This window comes from Sciurus vulgaris (assembly GCF_902686455.1).
Source record: "Sciurus vulgaris genome assembly, chromosome: X".
Lineage (NCBI taxonomy): Eukaryota > Metazoa > Chordata > Mammalia > Rodentia > Sciuridae > Sciurus > Sciurus vulgaris.
The window spans coordinates 32,089,240-32,108,710 of record NC_136471.1 but is presented as its reverse complement, the minus strand read 5'-3'; the positions used below and the strand labels follow the sequence as shown (position 1 = coordinate 32,108,710).

Here is a 19,471-nt window from a genome sequence, read left to right as displayed (position 1 = left end):
ATTTTGGTCTGTGAGATACTTTGATTCCCCAGGGCTTAGGTTCTTTTGCCTTTGTGAGCCCCTTCCTCCATTAAAATATTTAAAAATTTATTTTACTTTTTATAAATGTGTTATATTTTATGATTGCACTGGTACAAAACCAAATATATGTAAAATTTTTCAACCTAAAAGTTCATCATTTTTCTTCTTATATGAAATGAAATGGTAATATTTTTGTGAGACCCTGAAAATACTATGGCTCCTAAGCACTGTGCTCACTCTGCTTAATGGAGAAATTTGCCTTGTGCCAGAAGTCTGCACTACTGTAGCAGAAAGTGGTGAAATGGGGCAAGGGCTCCTACAGAAAGCTAAATGGGAGTACCCTGAGACCCAGGCTTCTCCAGAGAAGGAGCACAGGTTTGGGACTCAGGAGTAAAATGGTCCTTACTCAAGGCAAAGCTTCTCCAGAGCAGCAAGCATTTGGCATCTGAACTGTGGTACTGGGCTCTGGATGGAGACTTTTGGTTCTGACCTTTCTCCAGACTCCCAATTAAATCACCACTTTCTGACCACTGTTGTAGGAACATCAGGGTTCAAATGCCTGAGAAAAAATGACTTTGTCTTCATCATCTGCTGTTGCTGTTGAAGGGAAGGCCAGCCATAAAAACCTTCAATGCTCTCAGGAAGTTTTGTGGCTTCCTGCTTTCTCTCCCTACCCACAATACTAGTTCTAAGCCATTCTCCTGACCCAAGTCCCATATTTTTACCTTTCCAAATCATACATGTCCTGAGGTCTAGATCTAGCCCTACTACTACTGGGCAGCCTTCCCTGACAGAGTCCAAGATGAGCTACTGTGGCCCTTGGAGTTTATACCCCTGGCTTAGACCTGGTTCTCTAATGGCTTATGTGTCCACTGGTGTTCTCATCTTGAGGACAGCTTTTGAGGAAAGGGACCCTGCCTTCTCCATCAGATGTGTACCCGTCAAAGCACTTGGTGTAGCACTGAACATCCAGCATACATTCAATGGAACCTTGCCGTAGTGCACATGTACTTCAACACAGGGCTAATAATACTCACGATGTGTCTGGCAGCAAAGACCCCATCAACTATGGCACAACAAAAAGCCGCAATCACACCAAAGCTGATAAACACGATAGAAGCCACCAGCTGCAAGGGGGAACAAAACAAAAGTGTCTTAGTCTTCTACAGTTACTGCTTCTGGAGACTAGGAGATCCCCAAGAGACTGCCAGCCAAAGCACAACTCTAGCCTGCCACCCCATGGAGATGCTCTTTTTTGTCATGCAGGGTGAATGGGACTGGGGCTAAGTGGGGAGGGAGAGAAGGTGCAACTGAAGCACTTTTTTACATTTTCAGGAAAGCTAAGAAATTCACTCTCTGAGCACCAAATGGAGAGGTTTGCTGCTATCAAACATGCTGTCCTTGGAGGGATTTGACATGTGCAGTCCTTCCATGCTCAGACTCAGAAAAATGTTGGACCACTGACATCATGTAGTCTAACCCTCTATTTTATTAATGTGGAAATGAAGGCACAGTGAGGCAAGCAGTGTGCCCATGGTCCCCATCTAGTCTATGGATGACCTTGGTGCCCACCAATTCCTACTCTAGTGCTACCTGTCACTGCTACTGGGCAGCATAGTGAATCCTGATGAAGACAAGAGTGATTCTGAGGTCTGCACAGCCCTGTATGCCCTTCTGCTTCATTGGAAAAAACAACATTCAACTTACTAAGAATTAAGTGTCAGGGACATTTTAAAAAGGCCGAAGTCTCTGAAACGGAACGCTTCTGTGTGTTATATATGGAAACTTTCAAATAAGAAAAACATTTGTGCAAACCAGACTGCCCTATTCTCTAATCATGTTACGTAACATAAATTGTCCTAATAACTTGTCTTCTATACCAAAGGTAATACTACAACCCAATATGTCGGTGCAGAGGTGTTTGAAGGTGTTTCCAGGGGCAGGGATACAAGCTACCTAAGTCTACCATCTGCCTTTGTTGATCCTCAGGACTAGATGGAATCCTCATTTTTCTTTCTTGAGATTTTTGAGGGGAAAGAGGAAGAAATAGCATGGCATCAAGCTACCCTCCAGGGAGAAGGAAGAAATCAAAGTCAAGGCCACCTTAGGGTTCTCCCTACTTCAACAGGCTAGGAGGAAATACTTATCTCCTTTGGGAGTTGTTCAGAAACCTCGCTCCATAAATCTCACTTCACAGCACTACAGAGAATTGGTAAATAATGGATGAACAATGTCATGAGATTGGCATTATTAGCTATGCTATGATCAGCTGTACAATTAAAACTTGCCCATTATTTTGAATAATTTAAAACCAAAGTGCAAACACAAGTGGGTGGGGAAAAGTCCAGGTAAAATGGAAAAAAGAAAACTATTAGAACTCCCCTGAGGGTGATTCTTCATATTGCTAGGGGAAAACATATGGTTAGAGTTCTGTGTCCCTGGAGCCATTACGTTATCTGATTAAACTTACTGTTAAATAGACCTCATTATCAAAATTTCAATGCCACAGAGACTTGTTCAGGGGGAGCCTAATCAGTCCAATGTCTGACCACTCACTCACCAAGCTCTTTGATTTACAAGTTATAAAACTGCAATATGCTTTCAATTCACTCTGTACCTTCTTCTCTTGCCCTGGAGGAAGCCTTCTCAGAGTGAACCAGGAAAAAAACCAACAGCTTGCCCTTGGGGGATAGTATTAGGACATCAAACTTCCCAAGCTTCACCTTCTGTTATATACTCATCCTTCCTTTCCACCTTATGACATGTTTTGAACTATGGGTAATGAAGATGTTTAGGTTGGCCTCATAATTTTAGTTTGTCTTTTTTGTGCCCAAAGTACATTTGTTTTCTTAATCAAAGTAATCTCCTAGAAGAAAGGAACCCTCTGTGAAAACTTTCTCAAAAGATTATGTGTCAGAAAGGAAGATGCGAGGGTCACTAATAATATAGGGCTGCAGTGGCAGAAATCACAGAAGCAAAGGCATTTCAGGCAAGGACAACAGCCTGACTGGACAGGCTCTGGAAAGCAAAGGATAAGATCCAGAATATTCTATCCCCATGGCTTAAGGACACTACTAGCTAGGCCATTGAGGAAGCATTAGGCAAAATGAGAACAAGTCCCATACCACAGGCTCACTGTAAAACAATTCCCTGGAGGCTTAGGAGAAAAGACAAAGTAGTAGTTTCTTTGGTGGCCAAATTTGTGCAAGCTTAAGAGATGTGTTACTTATCCACATAAATACTGAATTTTTTCAGAAGAATTCTATAGGGATGAAAACTTACCATCTGCCGCTTGTTCTCAACAAGGTTTGATCCGATGATTCCAAGGAATGACCCAAAGCCGAGCTGAAAAGCAACATGGTATACATAGTCTGTGGGAAGACAGCTTTACCACACAGTCATTCTGGATTCTGGATATGATTCAGGATGATGGGAAAAAACTGGAGTACAACTGCTAAAGCCACATGCAGTTACTTACACAAATAAAACATGTGCAATAAAAGTATTTTCTTTCCCACCATTTGTCAATTTTCCCTTGTCACAATGAATCACACCTAAAAAGAACTTATGTGTCCCAAAACTAAAAGTAAAGGTCAACTATAGCTTTTCAGAGCCTGCCTATTTCAATTTCAATATCCATTACCTAGCATGTGACTGGTGAGTCAGTAAGAGACATATAATGATGAAAAGCACACATCATAGTCTGATCTTTATCTGTTTTTGAAAAGGACCTTCCACTTTGATGCATGGGTTATAGTATAAAGGTTTGCGATAGCAATTTTTGATGCATCTGGCATACTAATCAAACTCAGGAAGTACTTTAAAAATCAGCAAGCACCTTAACCCACACTAAAAAAATAAAAATAAAAAAGAACTTTTTTTTGAAAGCCTATATTTGTGGTTGACCCACTGCAATTTATGTTAGCACTTATTCACCTCTTCTTCCATCTCTGCTTCATTTATGGATAGAAAGCATTCATTAAAGGGTGAATAGAAATGGCAGTGTAAAACCCTGAAAAACAATTTGCCTGTCTAAGTGGCTTGGATTATGGGTCAGTGTAGCAGATCCCACTGCCATCTCAGCTTTGCCATTAGTGGACTGAGTCCGCCGGTCTCAGCTGAAAATGATCACTAACCGATAGCTATTGATGGAGATGAAAATGGAAGAAGTAAAAAGTGGTGAGAATGGACCAATAAATCTTAACACAAGTTCAGCGGTGTAGTTACATTTCTCTTTAGCCTCACTAATGGTCTGGGTTTCCATCTGCAGCTTTACCTTGGCTCACAGGAGCATCTATTTCAGTCTGAGGCTCTGAAGCCTTACACTGATGCTTGGAAATTTAATGAACCCAAGGGCTGGGCTTGGTGGGGTGGTGCAGGGGAACTGAGTGAATGTCTCAGGATCCCAAGAATGAAAGAAAATTAAAGGCAAGAATGAATGCAAATTTCCAAGGACTCCTGCAGAGCCACTCAGTGAGCAATCAATTTTTTTTTTGGTACTGTGGGATTAAACCCAAGAGTACTCAACCACTGAGTCACACCCCCAAGTCTCTTTATTTATGATCCTCCAGCCTCTGCCTCCCAAGCAAGCAATCATTCTTAGAAAACAGAAACTGAAGTGTATTAAAGGCATTTTTCCATGCCACCCAAGACTCTACTGAGAAGATTCTCATTCAGTACCCAAACTATACCTGTCTCCCACCTAGTCTTATTTCAAATACAATTAAAATGTGTTGCCATAAAATATATTAATTAAAACCTGGATATGACATTTGCCTGGCTTGCAATTCAAGCTCTTCTCCTTAAGTCTGTGCAACCCTGAGCAAACTGATTAAACTCTCTAAACCCGTTTCCTTAATAGGAACCATAATAGCTACTTCATAGGGACTTTGTGAGGCTTAACCAAAATGATACATTCAAAGAACTTTGCACAATGCCTGGCACAGCACTAAGTACTCAGTAAATATTATTTTTCTCTAGAAGTTATTATTACTATTTTTAAAGTCATTTAACTTTTGAGCCACTCTACCCTGATTTGAGCTGGAAAATTCTATCATTATTTGCTCTATTTCAGGATAGAACAGTTTCCCTGTTCTATCTTCCCTTCCAATATGTTCCACAGCTTTTATATTTTAGAAGGAATTCCATGGATAGTCTATGCTTATGGCACTCTGGGGCACTTGTGAAGATGCAAAGAAATCTGGATGCCGCTTCTTAGGGGAAAAATAAGTCCTTTTCCCAAGCAGTTCATCAGCTTCTACAGATATTCACAGAATGTCTCCTGAATCTCAAAAGCAATCTTTTCCCTAAGACAGGAAGCAAAAACACTGACTATTCCTGAAACTCAAATAACTCTTCAATGGCAGTGGCCAGAAGAAGTGGGTCAAGTCCTTGAGGAACTGACTAGAAAGACAGGACACTCCAGAACTGGAAATCCTCAGTCAGTCAGTCATTTTATCTAGTTCCCCTACCATTCTATTCTACTCCAAACATTCAATCTTCTAACATTTACTGAATACCTTTGTGTCAAATGTGTAAGAAGACATGGTCCCTGTCCTGTCAGAGCACATAGATGGGTTAAGGACCACAGGGGAGGTAAAAACAAAGAGCTATAGGAATAGAGAAGAATTCATTCTGCATTTTATCCCTGGCTCTGCTATTTGTAAACTCTGTGACCTTGTGCCAGTCCCTTTACTACCCTATGCTTTGTTTCTTTGTCTATAAAATGGGAATCATAATAGTATCTACCACATGGGGCTTCTGTGAGGATTAACTAAGATAATGTATGTAGAATGATTTGCATAAGATAGGCTGCTGAATAAATGGTAGCTCTAAGATTTCACACAGAAGGAAACATTTTATATGAGCTCAAAGTTCAGTAGGCAGAACTAATACTCGATTGAGTCATGTCTGGAAGAATTCACTTACCTGGAATTCATCAATGTTGAGAAATTCATCAATGTCACTTTAAAAAATTACATTTAAAGCATTTTAAATTAAAAAAGGACTTACCCTCCATTTTGGTCACAGGAATGCTATGGAGTTTGGTAGAGCTGGTATCATTCCCATTTGACAGATGAGAAAATGGAGGACTAGAAAAGTGTGAGAACTTGTCTACTCTTAGAGCAAGTTAACATCCTACCTAGGATTAGCCCTCTGGTCCCTGACTAACAGCTGATGTTCTTTCTGCCACATCAGAAAGATGTTGCTGGATTTGCGGCCAGTGTTAGTAGAATAGCAACCTCCAAGTAACAATGGACTCCATTGTTGCCCGCTAGGGAAGAAGTTCTCTGAAGGAGAAGTCCTATTTGAGGAAGAGCTAGGGAGTTGAAAATAAAGTACTGACCAGATGTAGAGGTTCACACCTATAATCCTGGTTACCCACAAGGCTGAGGCAGGAGGATTGCAAGCTCAAGGCCAGTCTCAGCAACTTAATTAGATGAGACTCTGTCTCAAATTTTTAATAAGGAATGGGGATGTAGCTCAGTGATAGAGTGCTTGCCTAGCATCCCCAGTGCTGGAAAAAAAAAAGAACAAAAAAGAAAATAAAGAACTGAATCAACAGAGTTTCCTAAAAATGAGCAGCTACTTCTAATAAACTGCTCTCTTGAGACCTCAGAAAGGTAAGCTGTGTGGTGTACTCCCATCAAGAGCTTCATGGAATCATGTCATGTTTAGACCTTTGGCCCTCCATCTTGATTCCCCACTACCTGAACAAATAATTAGTTTGCTTTGTTTTTGGCTGCCCTCCACAAGTGGAAGAAAAAAGACAGATCATTAGAAATCAAAGTCAGATTCCAGGGCTCTGTTTGGACTGCACCTCATCACCTATGCCTACTCCCATCCACTGCCCCAGACACCCAGAGCTGAGGCTCAGAAGGATTAGTCATTTGGTAAATATTATTGGAAATCTACTCTGTAGCAAGCACTGTGTTTGATCTGTGATTTAGAAGTTAAGAGTTGGGATGGGGCACAATACTGAGACCAACGAAATTCAGGCTCAAGGAGCTCAAACTATAATTAGGTAAGCCAGTACACAATCCCTTTCCATAATCTTGAAATCCAAAAAGCTCTTAAAAGCAAAAGGGTTTTCTGGTAACTAACTTGGTGGCAAAGCCTGACCTTGAACTGATATGAGATTATTTTATGATCTTGATCCCACTTAATGTAAAAATTCACATGTTGTTATAGAAATATGAAGGCACTTGATTATGGTACTTGATACTTCTCAAAGCCCCACTGGTGTGCTAGGTAATATATGGCACTTGCACCATATAAATTTTCTAAAATAAAAAATAGTCTGAATTCTGAATCACATCTGGCCCAAGTGTTCAGATAAGGAATAATGGACCTATATAAACAAACCTAATGAAAATATAGCCCAACAGATGCCACAGAGTAAACAAAGGGTATTTTCCAGGAATCACAAGAAGGGGGAATCCACAGTAGGGAGTTCAAAGATGGTAGATACCGCTGTGGACTCCAGTAGCTGAGAAATGTTCCAGCTATGTCTGTAAGTTGGGATGGGATAGAGCATTTAGATAGATAGCAGGGAGGACATTTGGGGAAAATGTGAGCAACTGCACCAAGGCAGAAAGGTCCAAATCATGTTCAGGGAACTATGACAATCTTGGCAAAAGAGAAGTAATGGGAGATCAGACTGAGGGCATCTGTGGGGAGCTTCAAATGGAATGTGAAGGAGGCAAAAGGGAGTCAATGAAGGTTAGAAACTTGTGGCATTATAAAAGTCTTATCCAGAAAAATTAGAATTTAAGTCTCATTTTAAAATGTACTTCCAATTAGGGATTTATATTTTAGAATAAACTTAGATTTTAGAAACATTTTCAATAAGAGGCGGAAAAAGTTTCTGCCTAATTCACAATAAACTACAAAAACTAACTATCCAGAGCTTCTTATATTTCTCAGTATTCAAGTTAATAAAAAAATGGCATTATCAAAAGAGTCTTCACAAGTGAAGCTGAAGTCACATTGGCCTATAGGTTTCCAGACTACTGTTTTGAATGATTCCTGCTGTCCCTGTTTCCTAATACTTCACTGTAACTCTGATGTGATTGTTAATCAACTGACTTCCCCCACCCCCACCGCCCTGTCTCCGCTCCAGGAGCAGAAACTCCTGGTTTCTTTCCTGAAAGAAAACTCGGGCTACTATGCACCCTAATAGTACAACTGAGAAGTTATTGAAATGAAAGCCTTTCCCCACTACTCAGTGGGCCGACTCCATCTTGTGGGTTACTTGGGAAACACATTTAGAAGCTTCATTCTCCAGGATCTGAGGTAAAAGGTTAGAGGGAAGGAGAGACCTCTTTTACCTGCCTTTTTCTGCTAAGACCCAATCAAGGGTCTTTGGTTTTTAGGCCTTCAAAGTGGAAAGCTCGCCAGAACTCTTCTGGAATGAAATATGTCTTGAACATTCGGAAAACAGTGAGCTAGTTTATCTTTGTCAGTTTTAGTTTTTTAAGACCTTATTGTTCATCCTGTAAGGTTGTGTTTTTAAAAATGTATTTATGTGTCTTAGAATGCTGCTACTACCTTCTAGCTCAGGCAGGGAAGCTAACATGCTATTATAATGTACCTCACTGTACCAGGGGCATCTGGTTGGCAAAATGAAAATGCCCCTGAACAGTCTAATGTGACTTAAGAAAATATGTAAATTAAATTATATTTAAATGCCAGATTTAATATTAATATTTAAATGAACTTTATGGTAAGTTTCTTTTAATCTAATAACTTTTCCCTAATTTTTATGTTTTGAAATTTAAAATTCTCATGTATTGTTAACACATTTAACCAGACTCCAAAATAGCCTGGTTCTGAGTAAACTGAATTTTTTTTTACAATTCTATACAATGGTAATTTATATTCAAAGTAACCAATCTGACAGTGCAGAATCTTAAAATGCCATATTATACTGCTGGTTTTATTGCTAAGCACATTTTATTGTGTTTTATTTCTCTATGTGGTTGCTGGTCCACCAAAATTAGACTCCCCTGGGGTGCTTATTAAAATGTAGATTTAACATGCATTACTTTTTCAATCAAAGGTTAGCTCATGAAAAACCTGTGAAATGCATGTTTGTAGGCCCCACCCAGAATCAGAACCTCTGAGGGGAGGGAGGAGAGATCTGTATTTTTCATAGGTTCACTAGGTCACTCTTATTCATCCCTGGGTGGGGAAAACCATTAGTCTAGAGTTTACATAGTTACTCCCTAATAACCAAACTATTCAATTAGTGAAAGCACCCCATTCCCAGACAAATCTGGATTCTCAGGTATTTACTGTTTTAGAGGTAGGAGTCCTGACTGTATTCCTTATAACATCATGTGACTTATAAACTCAAATGGATTTTTTGACCTTTCAAAGTGCTATCATCTCCCCTTCATTTTCTGTAATTAAAACCCATTTTTAAAGGAACAATCTATAGGAACTATAAGAGCAAAATTTTAAACCGTGGGGACACACGGTCCATTTGGGATGGCTCTCCTATTAACACTTCCATGTTAACTTTTAGTGAAACCCACGCCTACAGACACTCGCCCCCACTGCTTCAACTTGCAATGCTAGCTGAACATCAGGTACTTGAATAACAACAATCACACTACCTCTTTCCTTTGTTAATATATTCCAACCTAGCCACCCACAGTCAGATATTCTACAGAGAAGGTTTATAACCACTGTTCGTGAATAGTAGTTTGTACTCTTAAATGACAGGGAAAATACCTTCCCCTCACCCACAGTGACTGTGAATCTTGGCTTGAACATTTGCTCATCAGTCAGAAATATTTTACTAATGCAGCTACCTGAAACACACAAAGTCACACAGACCTTATAAATTGCTTTTCCAAGCCACCAAAATGCTCTCTTACCCCCTTTTTTCCTCCCCCTCCCTTTGCTTGTGTTTAAAAATAAAACCCAATTCTGCTGACGACTGCTTTTCTAGCCTCGCCACAGGAAGTGGACTGGGTGAGTTCTCACATCACGTGTTTAACAGAGGGTACAGAACACCAACCGGTGTCTGTGAGACACCTGCCCTCTGCTGGGGCTGGGGGTAGAACTGCCTGCCCCAAAGCTTCGAAGGAACTTCTCCTAGCAGCCTTCAGCTAGAGAGAGGTGCAGCTCACATCAGGACCCAGCATCACAAGGACTATTGAGGAGACTGACAGTAGAATGGAATCGGTGACCTAGGCAACAGGCTCCAGGCTTGGTCACTCACAGTGCTGGCTTGTCAAAGGCATCATCTTTAATCCTTTCTCCACCCTTTGCGTTTCTCTCCACTGTGGGTGGAGGGAGTGCAAAGAGATATGTGTGTGTATGCCCGCACATGTGTGTGAGGACAACTAACAACAACGAAAATACATCTGACCTTTTTTGTTTTCCTAATAAAAAAAGGAACCGTCCTAAACTTCTTTCCTATTCTCTAGCAATTACAATTGGGGAGCTCTTTGATATTTAAAATATGATACAACCTCCAGAGTTAGGTTTTTGGGTTCAACAGCAGTGTCCACAGACCTGAAAGAAGATCTTTTTGTTTTTGTTTCTGAGACAGGGTCTCACATTGTCCACGTTGGCAAATGAAATCTTTTTAATGCAACGAATTCAATTGTCTCCAAAGTGGATTGGATGTACTTTGAGGGCAAGTAAAACAATCCACTAGAACTCCTATTTCCTATTTATTGTTTGTCTAAAATAAGAAGACAGAAATTAAGTGTCACTAATAGTCAATAAATGGACTGTCACTGGCACCCTCCCTCAGTGTGAATGTCAGGTGGTCAGGTGAACCATCTTTCCTGGAGATGGCAAGTTCCAAGCAGCAAAGGGTTGATGGTGGGGTATTTTGTGTATGCCCAGATTGTACTATCTAGTTTCAACCAAACTAGATTCAGTAAGATGAACAAGAAGTTTGTAAAGATTGTTGAGAAATCACAAGTTGAAGATGATCCTAATAATATAAGCACAAGTGAGCAACAAGAAAATTGCAGAGTTGATACTTCCAACTCCCAGGGAGAGTTCTTTGTCAGTCACACTGTGAGGTCAACAAAAAGCAATGATCTAATAAGATAACCTAATCATATCTGATAAGAAGTCAGTCAAAAGCATCTACAAATATCTAGCAGGGTTATTTGAAATAACAATTTAGCGCCACTATCTTTAATGAAAAACTTCATGCTAAGTGAATATTATCCTGTGACATTTTAATGTTTGTATAAAGATATTAAAAATCATTTATTTCATTTTCATCTAATTTTTGAATTTCCATGTTTGTATAACTTTTATGAACATGTACATACCTTATAAATGAATAAACATGAATACAATTCCTGCATCTTTTTCCTGATAGGAGTTCAGGATCCTTTTGAAGAATAGTGTTGTTGGTCAAAGAATGTCAAGTTGCCAAGGTCTTCAGATTTCAGGTAAGGTCAGATACCCAGAGAAAGGATTTTAGCCTAAGGTTAACACTGCTAGTTAGGAACATCTCCTAAACCAGAAAACAGAGGTCTTAAAGAACAAGGTGACCTGCTCATGATCACACTCATAATTAGGGATGGCCCTAGAATTCTTCTGAGGTTTAGTCTACAGCGTTTCTTAACAGGGCCAGAGTTGCCTCTCTGTATACAGAGAGATATAAAGAAATGTAAACAAACACTAGAAAATTCAACAGAATTGAAAACCATCAGAGTAGAGTAGGAATCTCTGTAGCCAGCAAGCTCTGGAGACCTACCTATGTCTTCTATACTTACAATAACTCCTGGGTAATAACCTCCAACAGTCACATTCTGGGTCCTGGTGGTTGCAGCAAGGCCCACCGTGAGAATTAACACGGACACAATAAGCAAAGTCACGGTGACATAGATGGAGTTTCGTTTCCTCCGATTGAAGGCTCCTGAAAGCATAGAGAAGAACTGAAATTGCTCATTTCAGCCAGGAAAAGGAGTGACTTCAAGAAAAAATTTACTAGGAAGACTTTTCCAGTTCCTACTGGTAACTGGGGTTATCTGGGGAGTGGGATTATAGGGAAGGGATGGACTTTCGTTTTTGCCATCATCAGGTGCCACTTTTATAATAAAAAATATATTTCCAGTTTGAAAATAAACAACAGAAGAAATTTCACCAGTTACATAAAAACAAAACAAATTTTGTGCTGTTGGCATTCTATAAAAGATGTGTCATACCCACTTAGTAGAGTGGTTTTTTAGGCCAAATTATAAGGCATATGATGAATGAGAAGTGTTTGTGTGGAGATATTAAATGAAAATATTTTAAAGCCAATATGAAACTAAGGAGGTTTTTTTTTCCATAAGCTAGAGATATGAAATTTCATTTTCAGTGTAAATATCAGAAGCAAGCCAGGTACTGGGATTTTTTTTCATTTATTTCTGACATTTGCCACCTCATGTATAAACTTTAAAATGGTGTGTTGGCAAGATTTGTCACATAACAAATGTGTGTAATAAAGTAAGTGTTTGGAGGCTATTAGTCCACAAAGATATCTATCGGGGGAGGTAGATGGGAAGGATTATAACTTATACACATTTAGGCTTATGTGGGGATGACATAAATATAAATGATGAGAAACCCATCCTCCTACTCAGGGCTTATCAGACATGATAGCACAAACCAATATATTTTTTTCAAAAACTGGCTTATTAAGTCAGATAGAAAAATGGTATCTGGGCTCAATTTTCAATTTAATTTTTTAAAGGAACCAAGCATTGCTTTACACTCTGCAGGCATTTCTCTGCCATGGGGAGGAGGTCCTTAATAGGAATTACCAGGGGGGAGTTACTACATATGAGTTTGGGGGGCTATGATGAATAATCAAATGGGAATGCTGAATGCTATGGGAGTCTGGTTATCTAATGGAAGTATGGAAGGTAGGGAGACTGAAGCGGTAGGGAGACTGAAGCAGTGGTGAGCCTTATGATGGGGTTGCCTGCCCCAGGTGGCTTAACTGTCATTTACAGCCCTGAAGAGATCCCTTGAGACAGCTCGTAAGACCCAGGTCATTCTGGAAAGCCTTACTGCAGCCTCAAGAAGCACTGATGGAGAGATGCTGCTCAGATGGCACCATAGGGAGGGAGGATGGAGAAGAGGGGGAAGGAGGAGAGAAAAATCAGGCCCAGGAGAGCCTGGTGGTGAAAGGGGGAGGGTGCTGTGGCTGGCCTTGCAGTCTTCTGCACAAATCCTCCCACTCCTGCCCCTAGTATGGAAGAAAAACCTCAGAAGTGCCACCCTGGGTTAGCCCCACCATCCATCTTGTCTTCCCTGTGCAAGCCACCGGAGGTGGGAGGGGCTGGCGGTCTCCCCTGACGTCAGCCTCAAAAGTGAGGGACATGACTCATCAGGGTCATTTTTGATATGGTATTGTGCTATGACCATTTTACATTGAAATGTAGAAATGGTTTGAGCCTTTATAAGCACCCATACAGTAATGTGCCAATTTCACCCTGGGAAGAGAGGTGAGAGTTGGGAAATATGTTTCCTCTCCAGTGAGACCTGAATCCAGGAAAAACAAAAAGGCCCAGAGACACCTGTGACATCAGGGGCCTTTGTGTGAGATGGATATTAGGGCTGCAAATGGCAAGCTGATGAGCAGTAAGCCATACAGACAGCCTGGTGCTGGGGAGAGAATAGTAGAGGGGCAGGGTGAGTGGGACGGATAAGACTTATTTCTTCTGTTTATCTGAAAATTAGTTATCTTTCCTCTTGATTTTGAGGCACCTTAAATGAGTCTCTAAGGCAAGGCCCCTAAGACTATTTGATGCTACTTAGTGAGTCTGTAAGTCATTTCCAGGGAAGGGCTGTAATGTAAACTTAGCAACACCACCTTCCATTCTTGCAAGCCTTCCTTTCTCCTGTGTCACCCTCATAGGATCTCTAGCCCTCTCCTGCCTCAAATTGGCAAAAGAGAGTAAGGGAACATCTGGATACACCAAAGGTATCTTACACAGAAAACATGTAACCTTACAGATTAAACTGCAGGAGTGTGTGTGTATGCATGGTCTTGCTAATTTGTTTGTTTCACCAGCCTTCTCAACTAACTGACCTTTAATTTTCTTCACAGCTCCTGGGTCTTCTTTGCAAATATCACTCTAACTCTTAAAAGCACAGGAGCCAGGTCAGAAAAGTGACTCAGCAAACCACATGGTGTCATTCGAAAATCTATTTTTTTCCCCCCTCTGCTTAAGAACCTGAATTGAAAATTCAGTCAGTTGAGAAACCCAAAGATCCTACAGCCCCATAGGGGCCTTGCCTCCAGATAGGATTTGTTTTGGATAAAATTGCTAAGAAAACTCTCCCCTCATTATGTTGAATATCTGTCCTTAGACCCCTCACTCCCCAAGTCAACGCTTATTTGACACTATAAGGACCACAGTTGTGTAAAATTAAATTTTTTCTAGTTGCACTGGGGGAGATGACTGCTTGGAGGAGCTCCTGGGTGAATCCTTTCAAAATGAAGAATCACCCCTCAATTAAGCTTCATTGTCAATTTGACTTAATACAATCTACATCTAGAGAAAGACATGCCTATAGGTTCTATGAAAATGTGGCCAGGGATCCTAAAAGGTGACTTATTGTGTTTGCTTTAAACATTTTCCTGGAGATAATTTTATTTTAGAAGAAGAATCCTATTCTAATTAAGGTACAACTTGGGGTTTACCTTTGAATTTTTCTGTGAACATAGCACTGTCTTGTTCCAGCTTTGTTTAGTAAACCAGTACATCATAAACTAAGACACCATGAGCTACTTAAAAATAGTAGTAGGTACTCGAAAACAGTGCCTGTCACAGTGTTCAGTGTCTAGTAAGCAGTCAGTACTTGTTGAATAAACAAGGGGCAACATTTCAGAATTATCTCCCTTCTAATTAAAAAGGCTTGAGAAGAATTGTGTGAATAAATATTGGTTATGATCATAGAACTGATTGTTTAAAAATAAGGTACACCTGAGGACTCCCCAGAACTGAAAGCCTTCTGGACATCCACGTCATAACACTAGTATCTCTCATTGACCCATCCCTTTGGTAACCAGTATATTTATGCTTAAACAACTCCTAAAACCAACAGCAGTGAGAGTCTGAAATCTCTTCATTGGCATTGCCTCCCCCGACCCAGCAGTCTCCCTGCAGAACTACTGCAGCCCTCCCTCCCTGCAGTGCCCCACCTCCATTCCAGAATCCTGAGGACCAGGATGCTCAGCTCTAGAGGCACCCAATTATTTGCTATCTCCACTCTTCCAAATACAGCCAGCTTCTCCCTCCTCTGGGTTTTCCTCCTGATCAGAGCCCCCACCTGCATTGCGGTCTTTGAATCCAAGTCCCTCCCTTCATTTAAAAGCTGCTCAAAATTCACCTCCTCCTAGAAGTTTCTCTTGATCAAGCTCATTCTGCTCCAATCACTCATTGATTCCTGTCCCTACATTCCTAGATACCATACTCAGTTAAGTATTTTAACTGGAACTGCTACAATTACAATTGTAACTGTGGGTCTGGTTCACAACCCACCAGTTCCAGGACTATGTATGTATCTGACGTGAACCAAGGTGTGGGCTGCTTTGAGGAAAGGATGTTGTCTCTGCCCACTTGTAGTTTACCTTGTACACATTCTTGTTTATCCTCTCCCAAGAAAGTAGGTAAGGTGTGTAATGTTTATTGGAGTGCAACAAAGATGGAGGCCCAGTATCCTGTCCTATATGCTGTGCTATTGACGACTGGCCAATTCTCAGGGTTGATCTTTTGAAACGAACCAATTAGGATTTGCTTACCTGAATCTGCTTTGCCACACAGGTCATGGATGGATCCCAGGAAGTCCCCCACTTGGGAGTCCGTGCAAACAGGTGGCTGCCCACGCAAGACTTTCAAAGCCCTGCCAGCCTCCCAAACATTTCTTTAAAGGTGCTGAAATCCACCACCTCCACCCCCTTAATCAATTCTTTGAAAGGAAATAGCCAAGGCCTCCCGGTGAATTATAAATGTGTTATTTGGGAGGGAAGGAATGCCCTGCTGTAATAGAAGTGCCTTAGCGCCTGGGGGCAGTGTTGCCAAAATGGAGAAGGGGGTTTCTGGAAGAGGGTGGAGAGGCGCCGGAGTCAAATTACCGGCTTCGTAATTTTCAAGCGCATGCTCCGCTCATCTTGGACTAATCACTCATCCCCAGCAAACGTAGAGTGCAGGCACCTTGGTGCAGTGTGTCTGTGTGTTCAAATTTTTATTGTTTTGGCTGCGAATGTGTCTTGACTGAACAGGGAATCCCCTCAGAAATGCCGCCCATGGAGGCTGAAACACTAACCCACCCACTCACTCCCGCTCCCCTCACGCAAGAGAAGGATGGTGTTGCCAGATCTAAGTGGGAGTAGCTCCCAAGTAGCCTAGACGCTGATTCAGGCCTGGACTGTGTGGGACCAGTGCCAGGGAACTCCGGGGAGACTCCCATGTTCAAAACTGTTGGAAACCGAGGGTTACCATTCAACTCAGGAATTTGCTAGTGTCGTCGGTCAGCGGACTTAAAAAATCGGATTGCGTGGCACCAGTTCCGCGTCCGTATGAGATCTATTCCTTTCCCACAGTGTTGAGACTGGGCGAAGCCCACTTAAGCTTCTTCTTGTGCAGACCTTCTGAGAAACACAAGATGGACTGAGGGTCCTTGGGAGCCCAAGAAATAACTCTCTTCGTCTTGTTCCCCCAACCCACAGTGTAGTGTGTTAAGTAGCAACCTTATATGCCCTGATCTTCCAATCTGCACACGCGGTCAGATGCGCCAGGGCGATGAGGCTTGGTTTGCAGGTGGTTGCCCGCAGCGGGAATGGGCGCTGCGGAACGCTTGCACTCCTCCACTCAACCCTCCCTGGCGCAACAGCTTGGCGTCGGGGAACCAGGACTGTGCTGGCGCCACAGCTGGCCAAGGTAAGGAGTACATTCTGTGTGCGTGCGTGTGCGTGTGTGTGTGTGTGTGTGTGTGTGGTGTGCGTGCATGTTAGAGAAGGAGCAAGAGAACCCTCGGGTTAAGGCGGGGGCGGGGGGAGTCTGATACTGCTGGGCTCTGGATTCGACTCTGCTCCCGTTTGTACCCCGTTGCAAAACAACTATGTCCTAAAAAAAATGAAAGAGCAAATTCTTAGGCTGAATATGCAGAACCATTGAAAATAGGAATCTTTCTACAATCCTGAAGATAACAGTTTCTGGGGACCCTTCTGTGAACGAATTTTGTTGAGATGGTGTCTTTTGCAGGCAGTAGGGAGCTCGCATAGGAAATTCAGTCTTCTCCCCGCCCCCTCCCCTTGAGATGTTCCAGCAAATTCATCGTAGAAAACCTGAGCAGAGTGGATGGCAGGAATCCGGGTCGGAGGGATTTTGCAGGATATAAAGTAAGTTGGGAAGAGCGAATTCGATTTGGTTGAAGTGTATCCGAGGCGAATTTTAAGATTAGGTGGGATCATGCTTTGACAATCCCCTCCTGCTCTCCTGGGCTCCAGATTAATTTCTCCGCCCAGTGAAATCATAGGGCTTGGGAAGGTGCCTAACAGCTGAGGGGGACTGGGTTTGTTTTTTGTTTGTTTGTAACTACCAAATAGCCGCTTCGAGGACAGCCAAGTTGGTGCCCAAAGGTAGCTGTTCCCCAGTTTACAGAAGGAAAGGTGTCGAAAGGGGCCCCTCCCCCTCCAACCACCCTGAGAAGAAAAGCGCGACTTCAGAAGATGCGCGGGCTCGCGCTTGATCTTCTTTCTCGCACTCTCACTTGTCCACCCCCACCCCCGTGTTTTTCACACTCACGCACATTCCGTGCACTTGGAATAGAATAGGAATCAAATTCAAGGAATGTTGATCCTGCGCTGCAGACGGCAGGGCTGGGCTGTCTTGAGTGATTCCTTAGGAATTCCCCTCCCGCCAGTCCCCCCTCCTCCCCCCGCCCATCCCCCAAGGTTGCGCAAACCCCCCATCAGAGAGGTGCAAATCAGCACCCCCATCATCATTGCAGCTCTGAATTTCAAGGCGGTTTCAAGAGAGTTGGGAGGGGGCGAGGATCCTGCTTCTTCTAATTATCGCTAGTCGTGAGCTCTTAGAAGTGACGAGGACTTTGCAAAGAGGGAGCGTCGAATGGAAAGCGAAGGCGCAGGTTGAACCGAAGTGTTTTGATCCCCAGACAGCTGGGATTTACCACTGTCTGCAAGTCTGTAGACACACGCACACAAACACGCACACACCCGCACTCTGGGGCAGGGATACTCCGACGCAAGCTTGGCGCTCCAATCTCCGCGCGTCGCCCCCGCCGCAACCGGGCCGCTTCCCTGGGGTTCTGGTCCGTCACCCTGACTCTGGGGTTTGTGGACCCCCCCCCCCCCAGTCCCGCTTCCCGCTCTCTCGCTCTCAGGGCGACCAGGGCGCTCGCAGTCCAGAGGGCAGCGCACTCACCCCTTACTGCCGCCGCCCGGAGAAAGGGAGGCAAGACTTACCCATGGAATCGGGCAGGGACATGTCGCTGGACCGCTGCTGAGTCAGGGACTGATGCATGGTGAAAGCTGCCCGGTTGCCCCAGTGCCCGAAGCTGCTTCAAGCGCCCCCAGCTCAGGGCGCCCCGCAGAGCATCCTACTCCGCGGCTGCCTCTGCTGGTCCCTCGGAGAGCTGAGAGAGACTGCCTCTGGTTGAGAGCTGCAGCCCAAGTGCCGCCTCCCCCCTCCCTTCCCCTCTTCTCCCTCCCTCCTCTTCTGCCTCCCTCTGCTCCGGGAGGCAGCAGCATTGGCGGTCCGTGCAGCGGCGTGCGCTTGCGCAAGACCCCCCCTCCCTCCCCCTCGGCCTCCCCATCCTAGTTATCCACCTCCCAGCCTCCCAAGCCAGACAGGGAGCTGTTTTAGCCCCTTGGGGCCAGGGCTGCGCAGAGAAAGGGAGGAAGGCTTCAGCCTGGTGCCAACCCACCTTCTCTGTAGTTTGGAGAGAGGGTTTTGGGTAATCATCCTGTTCTAGGACTTATAATTGGGGAGGGGGACAGAGTCAGAGGTTTAGTGGTGAGAAAACACACACACACACACACACACACACACACACACACACACACACATTTGTGCAGGTCTGGTCTTAGTGCTTCCAGAATGACATAATGGAGCTGGAGATGATCCAGAGAAGGGCCACTCTATAATCAAGAGGATGGTGAGGGGAGGCTGCCATATGAAGATAGATTAAACAAATGCAGACTCTTTAGTCTAGAACGATGAAGGCCGGGAAGGGATGTGACCAGAGTGTATAAAATTATGCAGAGAGAGAGAGAGAGAGAGAGAGAGAGAGAGAGAGAGAGAGAGAGAGAGAGAGAGAGAGAGAGAGAACACAGCCTTATTCACCAGATCTGAGAATTCTAGAACCAACAGCCCCCTAAAAGCTACGAGGAGATTAAGCTGAAGCAAATACGACTCTGCATCAGCACCTGAGTTTGAATTTTTATTCAAGG

At 43.1% G+C, this 19,471-nt stretch overlaps 1 protein-coding gene across 3 annotated transcripts in view; it reads right to left on the bottom strand.

The window, feature by feature from the left end:
- TMEM255A (transmembrane protein 255A) overlaps positions 1 to 18,709 on the bottom strand; it is a 59,937-nt gene extending 41,228 nt beyond the window's left edge. For all 3 annotated transcript variants that reach the window (XM_079123426.1, XM_079123427.1, XM_079123428.1), the window contains exons 1-4: positions 18,485 to 18,709; positions 11,778 to 11,920; positions 3,304 to 3,366; positions 1,059 to 1,148 (exon numbers count right to left, since the gene is read on the bottom strand). In XM_079123426.1, coding sequence (XP_078979552.1) covers positions 1,059 to 1,148; positions 3,304 to 3,366; positions 11,778 to 11,920; positions 18,485 to 18,542 — 354 coding nt within the window. In that variant the 5' untranslated portion in view covers positions 18,543 to 18,709. The remainder of the gene's footprint in view (positions 1 to 1,058; positions 1,149 to 3,303; positions 3,367 to 11,777; positions 11,921 to 18,484) is intronic.
- Between the last annotated feature and the right edge of the window lie 762 nt (positions 18,710 to 19,471).